The sequence below is a fragment of the Parambassis ranga genome, chromosome 12 (assembly GCF_900634625.1).
Source record: "Parambassis ranga chromosome 12, fParRan2.1, whole genome shotgun sequence".
Lineage (NCBI taxonomy): Eukaryota > Metazoa > Chordata > Actinopteri > Ambassidae > Parambassis > Parambassis ranga.
In genome coordinates this window covers 707,913-728,096 of record NC_041032.1, presented here as the reverse complement: position 1 = coordinate 728,096, position 20,184 = coordinate 707,913, and the positions used below count along the sequence as shown (strand labels likewise).

The 20,184-nt window shown below is 38.4% G+C and overlaps 1 protein-coding gene across 1 annotated transcript in view; it reads right to left on the bottom strand.

The window, feature by feature from the left end:
* Nucleotides 1-20,184, bottom strand: part of dcc (DCC netrin 1 receptor) — a 136,346-nt gene that overhangs the window by 51,985 nt on the left and 64,177 nt on the right. The window contains exons 13-19 of the mRNA XM_028418483.1: nt 17,585-17,726; nt 17,251-17,361; nt 16,458-16,652; nt 14,100-14,195; nt 6,040-6,278; nt 3,925-4,063; nt 2,209-2,316 (exon numbers count right to left, since the gene is read on the bottom strand). Coding sequence (XP_028274284.1) covers nt 2,209-2,316; nt 3,925-4,063; nt 6,040-6,278; nt 14,100-14,195; nt 16,458-16,652; nt 17,251-17,361; nt 17,585-17,726 — 1,030 coding nt within the window. The remainder of the gene's footprint in view (nt 1-2,208; nt 2,317-3,924; nt 4,064-6,039; nt 6,279-14,099; nt 14,196-16,457; nt 16,653-17,250; nt 17,362-17,584; nt 17,727-20,184) is intronic.

The following is a 20,184-nucleotide window of genomic DNA, read 5'->3' as shown; positions in this document are numbered from 1 at the left end:
TGAGAGCCATCTTAGCAAATGGTGTTTTCTTAAGCAGTATGGACTACAATATCTACTCTGCTGTTTTAGTTTAAGTTTGTATTCAAATTCTAATTAGCATTAATTTAAGCATAATTATCTGTAACACTATGGTAACAAGGTATGTATGCATTAAGAGTCTGACTGAGATGTGTGAAAGAAGCTCAAGCATATGACAGCAGACATCTAACCAGCTGAGCTTCCATGAGATTTGGTGTCTGTGTCTTATCAAGACAGAAGGACAGATAATGATCCCTGAAATATTTCAGCAGAAGAGGACTGTGTGTGTTACCATTAATGCTGCTCCTGTCGATCAGGTTGGTGTCAGAGGGCCAGAACGCATGGTCTCCTCCTCGACCTGGAAGATAAGCAAGAAAAAGTGACATGGTGTTTGCCATGGCTCCCACAGTGATAACTGAAAGGCATGTGCACCATTAGACAACCGCAGATTAATGCTGATGTGTTGCCTCACTGCCTCACTAACTAGGCAAAGTGAACTGTGGCTTTTAAAACAAATTTGCCTAATCATTCGGTTCCTCTAAATAAATAAACAGATAAGGGCAAACCCACGCCTGAACCTCAATTAGCTGAAGGTCTACAAGTGTAATCAGAAGAGAGCAGATCCATTTCTCTGAATCATCATTCACATCCACTTTGTTCTACTGTTATAACCATCAAGATTTTTTTTCTAGGTATGAAAATCAACTAACAATTTGTTACACAATATATCTTTGTTTGCTTGAATTTGTTTTCCTTACTCTATCCTGCTCCTTTTTGAGTGTAAACCATGAAAAACTGACATGTTGATATATTGTATTTTGTTGTAAATGCTGGGTGGTGTGTGCAACCACCCACAGTCGGTTACATAAACTGAAAGACTGTATTTCAATATCATTATAGTTACAATAAATATAAATATAAATTGTTACATTTACACTTTGGGGAGAGACTGATCAATTGTTGCACAGCCTAACATATTCATTTTTAAAATGTAGTCTCCAACATTACATAGATCAATGTAGAAATCATGTCTAATCCACTAAAGAAGTCTGGTAATCTTCTGTAAACTTACATTTTGCATAAAGTTATGAATTTCTTTAGCTGATGAAAACCTCTCTATATCCAGCATCACTCTGTCTGGGTTACATTAGCTGCGTTACCACTTTGCAGCACATTTTCATTATTTTTGTTGAAAGTTGAAAAAGTGTACCTTGATCATTGGCCATCTTGTCTGGATGTTCCACTGATAAAGAAACACACAGAGTGAGGAAATGTAATAAAATATATATGAAAGGAATACATTTAGTCCATCCTCACTCTAGTACAAATTCTGACAGACCTTTGTTAGTTCTGAAGTGAATGGGCTCAGACAGAGGGCCGACTCCTTTTGTGTTTTTGGCCTGAATTCTGAAGTAGTAGACGGTGTCGAGGTTCAGATCCATTATCTGGTGGGTCAACCGATCACCCCCAATCGCTTCCATCACCCAGTCATCTATTGGCATGTTCTTATCCAGTGTGTAGTAAAGAATGTAGCCTGTCAGAAAAAGTAGTCATTATGTGAATGACAGTTGAGAGGTATGATGCAGGATGGTGTTCGGACAGAGTACTAACCAGATTGGGTTAGATGCACTGTATTATTGTAATGAGTTTTTTTTTTTTTTTAGATGATCTGTTCTGAGACCCAGGACCAAGTGTTTGGTGCTTTTGTCCCACAACATTATTGTAGGTGTAATCATTTTTGTTATAGTTATTGTTCTGGTGTGAATAATAAATACTAAAGTAAAAAACAATTATGATGGAAAACCTACAGGTTAAACATATCCAAACTAAAATCAGAGAATAATGAAGGAAAAAAAATAGATGTAAAACATAGTATATTAAAAAAATAAAAACAGAAAAAGTATAAAAGTATAAATGATCTAAAATATCTGATTTGTGTGCCTGTGTGTTATGCTGCAATGAGGTTGTGACTGTTATGTCTGCAAGGAACACTTGTTTTGTCCTTTGGGACTCAGCAGAGCTCATTGCAACGTTTACAGCTGAGATGATCACCCAGAGGAGAATGCAAGTGTGTGTGTGTGTGTGTGTTTGGACACAAAAGATCACAAATTCTTAGGATTGGTATGTATGTACGTATGTATGTGTATATACACAAAACTCTTTATCTGTATACTGCACACAAACTCTCACCTGTGATTCGTCCATTAGCCTCCATAGGAGGTTGCCAGCTGATTAAAATGGTGCGGGGTCGTCCTTCACGACTGATCACCGTCAAATCTTTTGGGGCAGAGCTAGGAGCTGTCAACACATAGGGATATCACAAAAAAAGGTTAACTACTGCGACACACACTTCCAGTAATCTGCGATATTTAAACCTGAGTATAATGAGTGTAGAAGGTCAACACGACTGCCTGCTGGCTAAAGTGCACAGAGATATGGTTTGGTGGGTTCAGCATTGAGGATGAGCTTCTCATGGATTCCTTGTGCCTCTACATGGAGGAAGGCAGATATGTCTGGCAAAGCTTTGGCATCCTTTTGGGTAATCAGGTGTTTTCTGTGCTGGTCCCAGTGCCAGCTCCAGCAGGTGGATTGGGGCTGTTTAGAGAGATCAGTGATCACATTGCCTACTTCCATACCAGAAGCCATAAAGACAGCGAGCTCCCTCTTTCTGCCAATTACAGCGCAGCAACAGCTACTGCAGACCTCTTCTGACAACTTTGCCTAAATACTGTGAACAACCCCCAGCATGTACATTTGCTTTTCCACCTATTTTGAGAAAAATGTTTGATTGATTGGGGACTTCATTCCATCTGGGACAATGAAACTTAGGCATCTTTTCCTCAGGTGAAAATTGTTGTCAGGTTGAGGCAGGCCATCACTAAAGGGGATCGGTTTTCTGCAGTTCACCTTAGAAGTAAGTTCTCAGCAGGACTGTCATGGTTGTTCTAATGCGAGGTCACTCTGATGTTCTTGTATATGCATACCTGCCTAAGGTTCTAAAGGTGAAGCAGTGCCAGTCTATGTTGTACCCATTTAGGGCCCTGACAGTGTACATCTGGTGCACATAGGCCAGTGGGAAGACTGATCAGCTCTTCATCTGCTTGACCTCCAGAACTCTGAACAAGTCTTTGTGGTAATAGATCTAGGAGGCTAGATTGTCTTAGACTCTGATGTGGACACTATATAGCACATATTTTTTGTGTGTGCCTGACTTATGCCACGGCTACCTCATGGATCTTGTGGCAGAAAGTATCCTTTGCTACCATGTGCAGCAGGCACACGGTCCTATCTGTCCACATTTTCTATGTTTGACAATCTGAACAATCTGAATCTTTTTTTTTGGAAAGGGTTCTAAAGTTGCAACTTGCAGGTTGAGATATTTCTGTGTTTTCAGGTGTGCTGCCCCTCAGCTAGCATTTGGCTTGGGCTTTTTGCATTTTGCAGGGCCTGATTAGTATGTAAATAATGTGCATTTTTAAATTATTTGTTAGAATTTATAGTAACAATGTTGGTTCTTTGAGTGAAGAGACTCTTGAGACTCTTGACTCTTGAAGATCTCTTTAGCATCAGCCCCCCCGAGACATGTTTTGATCAAACCAGCACTGATTCCATGTCTATGCATATAAGTGTGCAAAGCAAGTGTGTCTTAAAGAAGTATGCATGTACCCTAGCAGACAGGGTGGGGTTATTCCTGGTACACGTGGAACATGAAATGGAGTAGGGAGAGTCTCCTCACTCAAAGAGCAGAGTTCCCATGTAACAATATGTTATGTGACTTTGCTACTGTGGTTACTTTGATCATTTACTCCAATTTTTTCAAACTGACTGAATGATGTTCACTTCGTAATATGTCACTGTGGTTGTGAGGACTGATGCTGTATTTGTCTGAGTATTTGAAAGACATACCTGCTTCATATGTAGTGGCATGTGCAGTCATACTCCAGGTGCTGGACTTTCGACCTTTGGTTACCATGACAGCAAACTCATACATGGTGTTTGGTTTGAGGCCAGTGACAATGTGGCTGAGTGCTGTGGTGTCTGCAGACTGGACATATGACATAGTAGTAGAAGTCAGTTAGATTTCAAATGAAAAAAAGAAGACTAAACCTGCATGGCACACATAACACAAACGTGTGCCAGCCATAGAACACATTGATGTGATGAAAAACACCTCCTGAGGTTGTAAATATGTTCCTCCTCAGTGTGTCCTATTTCCTGTGTGTTGTGTAATCTGTCTGTTGACACTTTGAAGATGATTCTATCTTCAACGTCCCACACCACAGAGGCTGTGAATTTGCCTTCAGAAAATGTGCATGTGATGGAGAGAAAAGAAGAGAAAACTCTGTCGCCCTATGCCCGCTCTTAAGAGGAACAAACTGTCTGCCCTGTATTGATTTCCTATGGCCAGACGCTTCTAGACTGTGTCCAGAAGAAAACACATTTTATTACATGGAGAAAAATAATAGGACAGCAGGACTGTACTACAAAGCAAACTTAGCATGTTAGTGAGGTGTATGTGATGAGGATCGCTCTCTTTTAACCTCGCTAGATCACTAAAGTTCTAAACTTCACATGCAAACTTAACTTGGTCTGGATTAATTTATTGTTAGGTTTTTGCCAACCTACTTAATTCTAATGACATTATTTTTTATGAGCTACACTCAAGAGCTTGTAGCAGGGAAACTGGACTTGTAGAGTTTTGCTGAAGACATTGTGTAACTGCTGCTGGGCATAAACTTCTTAAAACTTGTGGTCTTTGTTTTCCATGTGGCTTTATCAATTCTAATGAACAATACTTTACATTACTTGACAATTACATGTTACGAGATGAGGCTGTGTTGCAAATACACTTTGTGCATTTATTTATGGCATTCAGAGCCAATATGTGCAATAGCCATTACATTAGCAAAGTTGTCATATGCTTATAATCATCATCACCATTGTCATATCTGTCATCTTTTTGCAGGGTTTGTTAGGCTGGCTCACTCAGACAAAGTGAGCCAGCTGACTGTAATGAGGCTAAGTGACACCAGGTAACAAGAAGATATCCTGACTATGAGTTTGCTTCATAGTACAGGCCTCAGGAAAGGGAATAGAAAGGTCTACTACAAAGCAAGTTGGACGGTGCCAGCTTACTCAGGCTTTCTGCTCTGCGCTCTTGAAAGGGCTGACACATCCTCTGCAAGACAATAGACCGTCTGCAGGCTGCATATTTTATCCAGGAGGAACATTATGCAGAGATAAGAATAATTTAAAACTATCATCACAGTTTAAAGAAAAAAAAGAGTTTCACTTAATAATAAGACTAGAGAGCAATGCAGGCAAAGAAAATATGCATGTTTAAACTCATACATTTTATCTGCAATAGATATAAACAATACACATACAAAGCGTATTTAGGTCTGACTGTGTCCCATAATGAGGCAGAATTGGATTCACTTTAGTTTTCAAATTGAAAAAAAAATACATTTATGGATTAAATATTATCTAATACAACAGTCCTAAGCAATATGATTTTTATTCCCTGTGGCCTTTAGTTTTTAGATTTGTTTTGAATTTAATATTTCACAAGTACCGTAACCTTTAAATGAAAACAGTGGTAAGTATGATAAAAAAACAAAAATACAAAAAAGACTAAATTACTTATTAATAGGGGCTCTAATGGTTGCACCTCTAGCAACTAGAAGCATAACAAATCCCGGATAAAAATTTAGTGTTAACCTGAGGTACTCCACACCAGATCCGGACGAGGTTAAGTTTGAAGCCTAATTTTTCTAGCCACGTTAAGAGAGTATCTTCATTCTCTGACTTTTGGGAAAACCTTCACCAGACTTTTTTGTATAGAGCCCTGGTTTTCCCAGTCTATCACTCCTTCACATAAATCTGCACATCTAAATTCATTTTTAAAATGTGTTTTTACATTACACCCTTTAAACTTTGAGAATGTATTATTTAAAGTAAAAGGTTTCAGCCATGTTAAACTAAGCTGCACATAAACACGGTCGACTGGTGTGCATTTACCTTGTACTTCCCACTAGTGGAGTAGCTGGTCTTCCACTTGACAGAGTAGTACCGGACTTCAGATGTCTTCTGGTTCTTAGTCATGGAGTTGTCAGCCCAGGAGACACGGACAGAGTCCGAGGTCAGAGCCACTGCTTGGACCCCCACTGGGGGAATCATGGGAGTGCTGGTGTCTGGCATGGGAGTGGGGTATTTATCAAAGAGTTGGAAGAGGTCATCATCAGAAGGGTCTATTGGGTCTGGGTGGTGAGAGTGAGGGTGGAGGTGGCGGGCATTCACAGTGACCAGGTGTTTGGGAGTGTTAAATAAAATTATACAATACAATGAATGTGCAATAATGAAGGTTCATACAGAGGCATGAGTATATAGTGACGTGATAAATAGATGAGTTCACAAGTGGCATGCAGCAGGCAGCCATGTTGGTTTAAGAGAAGAGGAGCAGGAGAGTGATGTGTGAGGAAGTGAAAAACAGGAAAGGGAAGAGAACAGAAAAAGACAAAGATATTATTTTAGAGAGGAAGTGAAGCTACAGGTCCACATAGGGGAGGGGCTTACAGTGTAAACCAAGTCCAAATGGAACCTGCTGACAACCATAACCCAATGGTTTAGGTACGTATACATGATTATTGATCACCAGAACCACAAAACACAGCAAAGACAGTAAAATCTTTCCTTTAAGGAACTTAATCATTTCTCAATATGCAGACACATTTACTTTGGAAATTTTTTTTTCCAAAACAAAAATAAATCAGCATGACAAATTAAACCTTTAGGCTGATTCAAAAGTGCATCTTGCCTACAAGGAACTGAGACAGGAAACTTCAATCAGCTGGGACTATTTCTAGCTGCCTTTAGCATTCATACAAATACTCACATCCTGTTGAATGTAATCATGTTTAATAATATTCTATCAGACTATTCAGTCTGTATGCAAATAAACAAAAAAACAACAAAAAAAATAAACTAACATTCTAGCTTTAATAAACTGAGCAATACATTTGTAAGGTCACACCCACTCAGGAGCTGGTTTATTTAGTGGACACAAAGATAGACAACATCATCCTCCATCCTGCAATGTTCATTTAATATGGTTTCATCATCAATATCAATATTTGCTTTTAATTTCTAGAATAAATTGAAACAGTTGCATGTCTGAATAATCAATGACTAAATATTTTGTCACCATTTCTGTATTAACAACTTCTCAAAATCATCAAATTGCTGCACTGTAGAAGCACATCATAATGTTATTTTATCAGGAGGATTATTTATTAGGTGTTAATAATGTGTTATTTTGGCCCCACAGTTTTTTGCAGTACTGCTCACTGCTATTTCTCTGATCCATCCAGAAACTCGACTGGGGAAAGATTTAGACTTCTCTTTCATCAGGCCTCAGCTACTATAATTTAATTCTAATGTGTTGTTTTTTCAACTGGATTAGCATCGCTAAGATCAGAACATCCTAAATCAGTGAGTTGATCTTGGATCTTTTAGAGTGACATATAAAATAAAGAGCCCTGTTTTTTACATACAGTGAATATCTAATAACTGCTTTATTCTGGTTTTTAGTCTCTGCTTATCTAACTTGCCCCTTGACTTTTCCACTGATCCCAATTTGTTTAAGTAAATGTTTTTTTATTTTAAAATTTGAAACACTGACCCCTATTTTCTAAGAACAATTGTGTTTAATAATAATTATTCTGAATATTGTCTGACATGCAGACCTGAGTGCCTCACCAGATGTATAAGTGTGTCTTATGGACTATGAAGATAAGGTTGGAGGAGCACCTGAAGGCAGCAGGATGTGAAATGAAGTAAAAGGGATAAACACACTGAACTGATAAATAAAAAAAAGGGTCAATAAATAAATAAACTCTGCTGGTTCATGCTCAGTAACCCTCTAACAGCTAAACCTAAACTGTTACAGATACAGCTAACATAAATCCAATCTTTAGTGCTGTTTATCTGTTTAGTACAAAATAGGCTAGCAGTACTTACACTATAGCTATAAGCCTCCTCGGCCCCCACCCAGACCACTGGCTTCTAAGGCCCACAGCAAAGTTAATGTTGTATCCAGCTTTTCCAAGAAAAAGCCAGAACCCAATGTGCTGGAAGATTCATCAGTTCATGTTTTAAAAAGTAAAAGGAAAAGAAAGCCCCAATCTTCAAAGAAATGTATCATCAAATTTGAAATCTATTCCATGTGAGCCACAGTCTGTCCCAGAACATAGCCAGGACAAAGGTTTTATTCCATTAAATTTAGCTCTCTTAAATGTTAGGTCTTTGGCAGGCAAATCTTTCTTAATTAATGATTTTATTCAGTCAGCTCCTTCTAACTTTAGTTTCATGATTTAGGCAAGATTGCACAAGAAAGGAGGAGGAGTCACCATGTTGTGTAATGACTGCCTCCAGTGAAAGAAGATATCTTATAGAGTTTGACTCTTTTGAATGTGTTGCTCTTCAGGTATAATCCTCATATTAAGCAACATTTCTACAAAACCCAAAATACAATGCAGTTTATGATGAGTTTGTCAAACTATTGTCTATTATGTGCATTGTCTTAGTGGATGACTTTAACATTTAACATGTTGATAATCCTAAAGAGTGCTAAATCACTCTTTAACATCCTGGTTAACTTTGGGCTTTTACAGCATGTAACAGATTCAACACACAGCAAAGGGTGATTTGTGCCATCACCAACCCTGCCCACAGCTCCTGTTGATGACCTCATAAATAATTTCAGTTCCAAAGGTATGACTGTTATTAATTCAATCGCACCAATCAGAACCAAAGTTCTATCAGGAAGGAAAAAGTCACCTCGGAGAGAAGCCACACTGGTTAAAGCTCTGAGTCTGGAGACAGGCAGAACACAGATGGAGAAAAACTAAACTCCAGGTTCATTATAACATCTACAAAGAGAGCCTACATAACCACAACCAGGAACTGAAAAATGCAAGACCATCTTTTTAGAGATTATCGATAGAAACAGTAACAATGTCTACACATTGTTTTCTGTTATAGACAGACTGACAAACCCAGGAGTATCAGTCCCACCTGAACTGCTGACCAGAAAGTCATGCAATGACTTTGCAGCTTTTTTCCACAGATAAAGTGTTAAAACTAAGACAGTCTGTAGCTCTAGCACCGGCAAAACAATAATGCCACCTGTGCCTTTTCATCCACCAGTTAACCTGACACATTTTAACCTTCTAAATAATACAGTGCTGACAGAAACTGTTAAACAATTAAAAACTACAACATGCTACCTTGATAATCTGCCTATGATTTTTTTAAATGTTTTTAACTGCATAGTGTCAGATGTGTTGCAGATTGTTGACAATTCTCTTTGGTCAGGGCAGTTTCCCCAAGCCCTGAAAACTGCAGTAATGGAAAATTGCAGCAATTTAAATCAAAATCACATCTGGATGCTAACTACAGGCCAATATCTAACATTCCTTTCTGGGAAAGATCATTGAAAAGGTTCATGCATTTGTGGTGCGAAACAATCTTTTTAATGAATTTTAGTCACATTTCGAGCGCACCACAGCACTGAGACTGTGCTTATTAAAGTCTTAAATGACATACATCTGAATAATGATGTCTCCAAAGTCTCTGTACTACTGGACCTTAGTGCTGCATTCAATACAGTTGATCATAACATATTGCTCGACAGAATGGAAAGGTTAGTGTGATTTACTTGCACTGGTTCAAATCTTACTTACATGGTAGGGACTACTTTGTGTCAATTGGTAACTATGAGTCTAACCAAACAAAGATCACATGTGGGGTTCCTCAGCGGTCCATTCTTGGACCACTTCTGTTCAACATCTACATGCTGCCCCTTGCTCAGATCATAGAACATCACAACATCTCTTATCACACCTATACAGGTGACACGCAACTTTATATTTCAGTGTCATCACTTGTATGCACTTACTCACTAAGTAAGTGCATACAACAAATCCATAAGTGGATGTGCCAGAACTTTCTCCAGCTAAATGTTGACAAAACAGAAGTGTTTCAAAAATGAAAGGGCTAAGATCAGTGCTCACCCTGACTAAATGTCACTGAAGGTTACAAACCAAGCCAGAAATCTCGGTGTTATTTTTGACTCAGACCTGAAATTTAACAACCATGTAAAAGCTATTACTAAGTCTGCCTGTCTCTACAGAAAAACATATTCATGCAATTATTTTTAGTAGGCTAGATTATTGCAATAGTCTTAACGAAAAAATCAATCAGGCAGCTGCAGCTGGTCAAAAATGCTGCTGGTAGAGTTCTGAGTAATTCCAGGAAAATGGAACACATTACACCTGTACTCTTGATTTACAAAGCACTGAATAGTGTTGGTTCTCCATGAAGCATCCAGACCCCTGAGACCCAGGGTCGGGACCAAACAAAGTGAAGCAGGATTCAGTTATTCTGCCCCTCACCTGTGGAACACCCTTCCTGAATACATGAGGTCTGCTCAAAGAGTCACTTTATTTAAGTCAGTCAAAATTTTTGAAAATATTGTTGGTTTTTATTCTGTGATGTCCTCTGTAAAGCACTCTGAATTCCCTTGTGTATGAATGGTGCCATATAAATAAGCATTGCCTTATTTGAACCTAACTGTGTGTTGACTGAAAATACCAAAAGGAAATCTCATGCTGTATTAAATGTTATAACACTAAATCTTGTGTCACACCTGAGTCACAAGACACCTGTTTACCGTAACTATAAATAAACTCATCCATAAAGATGCACGCAGGTATTTTATGTTTTCCTGACAAAAACAATGACTAAAAAAGAGCATGACAATACATAGTTGCAGTGCATCTTGTATTTAATTGTATATGATGACAATGGTGAGAATCCATCACTTCTCATTAGGAGCTCTTGATTTGTTTCCATGTCTACATGAAGATGTGTACATGAGTTGGTAGCATTGTAAAAGGGTGAACAGGCTTGTTGTGTGTGCAGAGAAAACAAGGCTGCTTAGAGAATCAACAGTGACATGTAATGTGTTGCTGTTGAAGAGAGATGTACAGCTCCAGGCCAACAGTGAGTGTGAGTGATGAGAGAGAGAGAGGCAGATAAAGGGTTTGGAGCTGTGGGATGAGCTGCAGCGGGTGGCATTGTGGTTAAACAGTTCGTCCAGCATCACAATAACGCCCTGCCAGGACAGAATACAGATGAAGCCACGAGACGTGCCTCCTCCCCCTTTACACTCCTCCTTCCGCTTCCCCCTTGCCTTATCCTTTATTTCCTTACACTTGTCTGTACGCACTCCATCCCTCTTTCCTTTCAGCCCTCTATAGTTCTAGTACAACCTTGGTACTTCTTTCTTTTCTTAATCTTCCATCTTACCCTCCTGTTCTATTCCTTCCTGTCACATACGATGTATTTGCCTCTATGTGGTTGGAGATAAGTTGAATTGAATTTTGTTGACTTAAACATAAGGGCTCTCCATTGATTCTTTTGGCTCTGGCAAGAAAGGCACAATCATCCAAACTGACCAGTTTCCAGAGCAGATGATAATGATGATAATGTGTATAGCGGATATAATGGTCCCAGGCAGTAACTAACTAAATACATCTGAAAACCTAATCATCTGTCATTTTCTGACTGTACAAACTGTTGCTATATCTCTGGACAACTCAGAGACACACTGATCAGCCATATTATAACTCACATGGGCACCCTGACTGCTCTGTGGTCACACAGTGTTGAAGTGCTGTTCAGTTCACTTGTCAATGTTCTGAATGTTAGGTAAACTCATTATGCAGCATTTTTAATTATCTATAGTTCCTTGCTTCCATCTTGTCAACGGACACACAGCATGTAAGCATTTCTTTAACCTTTGAACCTTTCAAAATAGGAGAGGTGTAAGCTTTTCAAATGCCAAAAACGTTACGTTTGCATCTTTATTACTATTATCTAAAGTAACTCTAACTTGTGTTCATGTTGTAACAACCTCCCAAAATCAACAAAAGTTTTGTTACCTTTAAGCAGGGTTATCAGACTCTCCCGGATCATACTCTCTTTCTACTTTGTTCATTACATAAACCACAGACCCATGAAGAGTGATGTTTTCTGATGTATTCATTCAAAAATCATATTATGCATATAATGCATATGTGGCACTGCTACATAGTATACGTTATAAAGGATTTACATTGGCTGCAGGCAGCTGGTTGAGCAGAAAACGGCTTGCTGTTTAATTCATGAAATGGGGCTTTGAGTTGGATGTGTTTCATTTATCTCACTCCTGCAGCCCATTTATATAAAAAAAAAACACCTACTTACTCTTTCATAAACTTACAAAAACTATGCTGAAGCTTGGAATAAACATCTCAGTATATATAAATATAAACACATGGTGCACACAGATGGCTACACAAGGCTGTGACTTACAAGCAAAAAGTGTCAACTGTGCTTTAGTCTTTTCTTTTAAAGCTTTACTTGTGGAATGTCACTCAAAGTGATATAAGTAATAGTCAGCTCTACTCTTGTTGGTTTTTGTTTCATTCTTTTCCTTCTGCCTCTCCTAATCCTCGTTCTATCTTACTTCAGGCTCTCTGATTGTGCACATTATAGTGCATAATCGTAAAGCTTTATGAATATTTATAATACCATGATTGTGCATCGCCTAAATGCTGCATACTGTCCTCTGCATCTTGATGCTTTAGCAGTATATTTTGTTTAAGTTTCACACAATAAAAACACACAATTTTGTGTCACTTAAGCATAACAAATGTGGGGCAAATAGGACAACAATTTCCTGCACTACTATCACAATTGACACTTAAATATTAACTAAATTAGCAGTGATTACTTGTATAGCACAGGCACAGCCGTTGTGGCAGGGCAGGCAAACTAGACAATTTCCTAGGGCCCTTAGCGTGAGAGGGGCCCCCAAGACGGACGGTCAGTTAGCCCTACCATTCAACTATAACTATTTTGGTCTGGCGCAATGACACATTCAGGCCCCCCTTCCCCTGCCCCCACGGGTCTCTGTTTCAGTGCTGCTGTCAAAACACAGAAGCGTAGGCATGTTCAAACTAAAGGAAGAAGCACACACACTCTTCAGGCTTCAAGAAAAGAAGACAAAAGAAAGAAGCAGAGGACAAACGTAAACGTGAGAGAGTGTTAAGAGCCTCTAACATAGCTCACATTCACCTTACTCCACCATACTTTTTGTCTACATCGTTTGACATGTATCACTTACACACTTTTGGAGCTGTAGCACTTCACTACACATTCACTGCAAGGTCTTCTTTTATACCGCAGCTTGAATGTTCATCTAATTGTAGGTCGCTCTGCATAAAAGCGTGCTGTTACAACTTACTGTTAGAGTTAACGGGCTCTAAACCACAGCAGGAAAACCTGTAATTGCTATATATTCAGTTTACTATATTTAATTTGGATATTTTTTTTTACATTGTTATTATCGTCATCAGTCTGATCATTATAGTCTTATACAACATAGGTCATGGAGAGTTCTGTGAGGAAACTCAAGAGGACGTCCCAGCCAACAGCCAAACAACTGAGAACACTCCACTCCTTCCTCTACTCCTCCAGCACCTGACTTGGTAACAAAGGAAAGTCCTCCAAGTTGTCCAGTTCTCAGTGATGATCCTGCACTGTGGCCAGACTTACCTGATGACAATACTGGTTGTCATAACTTTGTACAAAGTTTTTAGTTTTTTCATGTTTGTGTGTGCACATTTAAATAAATAAAATGTATATATTTATACTTATATAATCATCCTGGTACATGTCTTTGTATTTGGGGTGGAAATTCCAAAGAATTTAGTAGCTCATAGGGCCCTTATAGTGTCTAGTAACGGACTTGTAATAACATTTTTAGCATCCTTGCATCATCTATATTACACTTTTTATTTTCTTCGGGTTTACTGGCACTGATATGCACATCATGTTCTGTTCTGCTATAAGAGCACAAGATTAAAAATAACATACATACATATTCTGGCAAACCATTTAACCAGATATTGCAAGATTAGTGTACTGAAAGCAGACTACTGGGATTACTACCATTAACTTTTTCACAATCCTACCTGTCAGAGATCGAGTGACTGCACTCTCGTACAGAGGAACACCTTCTCCTGCATTATTGAACGCCTTCAGGGAAATCACATAGTGCGAACTCGGCTCTGTGGAGACGGACAAAAAGACATGTTGAATTACAGTGGATTACAGTATCAGTAGTTACGATTGAACTAAATCGTTCAACAGTGCAAAATTACTTAATTGTAGTAAATTAAAATCACAGACAGACTGAACACATTTCTATAAAAAAATCCAGGTACATTGCTGTTAACGGTTACAGGATTTTTTCCACTGACACTAGGACAGACAAAGTTGGTTCATTCTGGTTTGTGAGGATGTGATTTCCTTTCTGCAGTCCTGGCTTAACTTTGTCACCTGAAGTACACTAAGGCATGATGACTAAAGGTCATGCAGTGATTCATCCTACTAGAACTTATCCCTCCTCATGTGCTGATGTTCCAGGTTCTTTCCATGCAGCACTACACCTTCACATCAGTTAAGCAAACAGAAACAGCAGCTCCCTGAACGCCTCGCCACATAAATTAATGATCATTATGAATAATAAATGCCATATACATATGTGCACTCTCTCCCATGTTTACATGTAATACAATGACAGGGTTTTATTTTTTTCATTACTTCTCCATTATAGCTGTTGAAGCAAACCACAGTTCATGTGGTAAATAATTTCAGAGACAGGGATCTGTTTTATATTCGGTTAACATGTCAACAACGTAAAAAGAGAAGAAAAGTGATGATGAGCTTTATGATGTTACAGTATAACTGATATTTTTGGATGTAAAACAACAGTACATTATCAATGTATACTGTTAGGTATTTCTGAAACCATGCCATGCAGTGTGTGAATTTCTACGTTTTTAGCAGAGATGACAAAATGTGTTCACTGACAAAATGTTTGTTTAGAGGAATTCCCTGAAGATGTTCCTGCAATTGGGACAGATGGATGTGTACACAGATGGACCTACAGACATAAGGCCTCCGGCCAGAACTGTTAGAAGAGAGGCTTAATAAATGGATGAACCAGCTATAAAGTGTTTGATTAAGACACGATGCATTTAAACTTGATAATACAATTTGTATCACTGGGATGTTTTTCTTTCTTCCCCTCTTTAATTAAATTGCTTTAAATTATTAATAGCAATTAAAAGAATTTTGTAAATAGGAGAGATTCTTTATACAACTCGGGTAACTAAAATCAGGATTTGAAACAGAATTCAAAATTGTTAGGATATGAAATACATGACAGACCCATCATATCCTTATTTATTTATTTCTTTTTCTGCATTTCAGTATAGGAAAATGCAGGCAGCATTCAGAGTTATTTTGCAGTTACTTTAGTTGTATTTAGGTCAAAAGAAACCGTTTTCTTTCTTGACAGAGTTCCCTCAATCAAAGAGATCTTGCAGAAAATAAATAGAATAGAAAATAGAGCCGCTAACTAGAGGTTCATGCCTAGGACCCAAATTATTAAACTGAATCTCAACAACATTTGTAGAAGAAAACAGAACGTGGCACACTCAGTGGAGTGATCAGAAAAATATAACTGTAATAGGTGTGAAAATTGTTTTGCTTCATTTCTCTTTCATCATATTTGGTAGTTACATCAAAGAACAGGCTCAAGCAGCTGCTGCATAAACAATCTTTACAGCAGTTGTTAAGGGAGATATCTGCTAGATATCAGTATTCTGCTTTGCTCCTTACAACAGTACTCTCATCTTGAATTGAGTTTGCTCATCAATAAAAAAAATCTCCAATCATAACTTATTTGGCTGGATTAGTAAAAATAAAATGTTGGCTGTCTCTTAAAAGATGTCAACAAAATGTCAAAACAAACAAATTAAGATATTTGATTCTGTTTGCTCAATATAATTTTCTCAATACTGCCACTCATACATGTTTCCCTACCAGAATTACTCCAGTCCTCTTTAGTCTTAACACCATGTCGTTCTTTAGAGTGTGGGTCACTGCATTGTTTTCGTTCTGCAATGTGCATCATTTCAAAAGAACACTCTTGCGTTGGTACTACAAAACTTAGCAATCAAGCACATTTGATTTGAATACTGCACTGCATCCAAACAGCACTAAACCCAAAACTTCCTTTTCATCTGTAGAGTAAAGTTTTGTTTTGTTTTTTTATAATTTTTTTAGCTTCTTATAATAAGTAATGGTGACAGAAGTGACTTGGTTAGTTAGCTGCATATACTTATGCCAACGTTATGCTAACGGCATCACACCTGTTTTGTCATGACAATATCAACATATATTAGACATTGTTAGAACTGTTGGAGAGTGTAGTTTGTCTGATATGGACTGGACTTTAGGTGAGACCACCCTTTATTCCATACCTAGGTTTTCGATAGAGTAGTATCTTTGCTTGCTGTCCACCCTGACTGTCTCAGCATAGGGACTTCCCACTCCATATCCAATAATGTAGCCTCGGACCAGGATGTTGGGGCTGAGGGGTGGGGTCCAGGACATGATAATGCTGTTGGGGAGCGGTCTGACATGGAGAGAGCTTGGCTGGTCAGGCACCTGACTTTCTGTAATGAAAACAATGAAATGTCACGCCAACAATGACAACAGTCGCAACAAAACCAGGTACTTAGAGCAGCTGTGGCTAACAGATGCTAACCATATTAGTTGTGTATTAAGCCCTAAAGAGACACTGTGTTATTCCTCAGCATTAGATTACATCTGATAGGTGGGGGTTGGGGAGGTAAAAGGGTTGGCATGTGGTCCCTTTATTGAGTGATAATCCATTGAAATGAGATTTGCGTCTCCCTCTGTCCCAGCCCGCAAACAAAATTAGCATGGATGTGTTTGTTGTTTTTACTTCCTAAGCTTTCTGCTGATCAGGACATCTTGGCTCTGAGCAAAAAAGGCAAAACTCAAGAAAGCCTTGACTTTGGTTGTATAAGACCAACATGAGAACAGCTATACAGACAGTTAGGTAACACAGAGCTGTTAATCTGTGATGGCTGTATCACAGTTACCACTCCCTCAAGACAAATTATCCCGTCATCCACATGCCATAGACCTAAGCAGGTTAAATATTTATATGTGTTTTGGGACACTGGAGGTAGTTACATGCAGCACACATACACACACACAAAGTGCACACACACTCCTAGTTTTTACCATCCAAGTCATTCTCTGGTGTCTCAGCAGTGTACCAGTCACTGAATGGGCCTGTTCCATTGATAGTCATTGATGCAACCTGAAAACTGTATTGACTGCCCTTCTCTAGACCTAGAGAGACAAAGAGGAACAGAAAGCTGCCATTTTGACATTCATTGATCTATGCAGTTATAAATATCCCAATAATAAGAAAAAACAGTAAATTCTAATCATCTCATATGTAATGGTCCTGTCACATGATTTTTCACACAAATCAAAATTAACCACCTAAATTACATCAACATCCTGATTCAATTCATCCTGTCAAAACACAAACATACATACAGTTTCTCACCTGTAAATAGGTACCAGAAGTTGTTGGGTTCAATAGCCTCCTGGTCTCCACGGCGACCAGTCTTTCTATATCTGATCTTGTAAGCAGTGATGATACCATTCTGGGCACTACGTGGAGGCGGTTGCCATGACACCTTGATGCTCTGCAGAGTCAAAGAAAAACAGGGTGTAAATGGGATAAGCAATAGTATTTTACTTTCTTATGGTCTTTGCCACCTTTTGTTTATATATGTATTTTACCACTTTGTGTTCATGTTCACATGAATGTTTACTGCTAATGCTTTGTATATCCTTTTTTATCTGCAAATGGTGTGCCATATAGACTCCAACCAAAGTGAAACTGACAGCAATGACCAAGTTTATCTTAAAAACAAGGTTTGTATAATAACTTATTATTGTCTGTTTTGTTGAAAATACAACACAGAAAATGAACCCCCCCATATGAGCATATTTTGTAAATGAGATGATAAGATGATAAGTGAGATGTAAATATAGATACACAGTGTGTCCAAAATCATACCACTTGGTAAACAGCACACTAAAAAGTGTGTTTGCAATTTTGCAGTGCTGTGCACTAGTGAGAATCATCAGACCGCATAGTGTATTCTGTGTACCCTGCAATGCATTATGACGAGTAGTGTACAGCTGACATAAGCATTACATACCATCATGCTTTGTACTCAGTATTTCAGTAGCCAGTGGTGACATTGAACAGCACAAAATGAAGTGTATAGGGTCTAAAAGTTTTTTTTTTTTTCATTTTGCACATGATTAACACTGTCACCTCACAGCAAGAAGGTTCCTGATCTGAACCTGGGTGGGGTCTTTCTGTGTCTGCCTTCTCCCTGTGGCTGTGTGTATTTTCTCTGGGTACTTTCACATTCCAATAACATGCATGTTAGGTTTACTAGGCACGCTAAATTTGTCATAGATGTGAGTGTTGCATAACCCTGCCTGCAACACGGGTAAAGAAAATGGATGGATGTATGGATCGTGAACATAGTCCTCAAAAAAATCTTTATATAGTGAATATTCAGTAGTAAGTGATTTATTTCAGACACAGCCACAGTTTTAAGATAGCCAATCAGCTGGTACCAAGGACTTCTTTGAAGTCATTTAATCACAAATTGTGACTCCATCAGTTCTGTTTGATTGCTATGGAGTTCACCTTCTTATACAAAAGAGTCCAGATTTAATCATCTGGTCTGGTGCCTGTAAAGGCGAGAATTAACTTTAACATTATCCATTTGCACAAGCAGTCAAGTTTGATTAGCAATAACCTAGCACGTATTCTAGTAGCTTCTCACATGCATGCTAATATCTTACTCTAAACTTGCCAACGTGTAATCACAAATGGACAGCTCTAAGCACATCAGTCCACTGGCGTTGGGATGCATATCCACATGTCTCTCAAGTGACCACTTATTATCAGACTATCAGCTACCCACTCTATATGCATTGAGCAGCACCACGTCTCCTATGGTATGTCTTGATTCCACTCTTAACACTCATCCATTCATTTAATTGCATTGTGTCCTGAAGAGGGGAATCACATTTACAAGCAAGGACTCAGCAGGTACCTGAGGACCTGGATGGAAAGTTCTAGATGAATGTTTCTTCAGGACTTAACAGGTTTATAAAGAAGGAAACATACAACACATTTGACCTTAGGAATACAAACAAAGGTTCCTCATACATTTAAACTGTATAAATGAATATAAATGGCATATATGCTGCAATACATAAAGCAATGAAAACATAAATTCTGTTTTTTGATAATAAGCCTAAAATCCTACACATTGGTCTATTATATTCAAAATTAACACAATACACTTTGGTGGATAAAGATCTAACCTAGATTGCAATCCAGCCTTTCAGAAATCAATATGGTTTGTTACTATGTTAGAATTTCTAACATGGTATAAGCTAATCTAGGATGTGATTTCATATCTGGCCCACAATGCCCTGACACATTTACATGCACAGACTGCATCATACATCCTCACATCTGTTGGTGGTGTCATATTATCATGTATAATACACACTCATACACACACAGTGTTGGTGTGTGCATAACTCTGAGGTGTGAGGGCCAACAAGCAGTTTAAACATTCAGTCAGTGTGTTACTATGATGACAGCCACAGAGGAATTCATTAACATTTAGCTGCACCTGTTTCCATTTCTGCTCCTCAATCCTGCTAATTGATTACAGCAGAAACTATGATGAGAGGTAGGAGGATAAGGGGGACAGGGAACCGACTAATTGAATAAACGTGAGACTCAGCCAAAATCCTCCAGCTTTTGGAGTGCCACTGAAATCTTGTCAGAGTATGTGAAGCTTATTTTTTTTGTTGTCAACTGGATACTTTGTCCTTCAATGACATATACCACATTAAAAAGTTGTAAAAAAGACTTTCAGCCAATAACTCCACATAAGTGTGAAGAAAACTTCAACACCAACAACAGGGGTGTTGCAAACCAAAAACCATACATTCTTTGGTTTGATTCCTGGATGTTTATCCAAAGGCAACAAAATCTTCTCTGCACAGAGAGTTTAATGCAGTTTTCCCAACCAAACAGCATCTCCTGGACTAATAAAT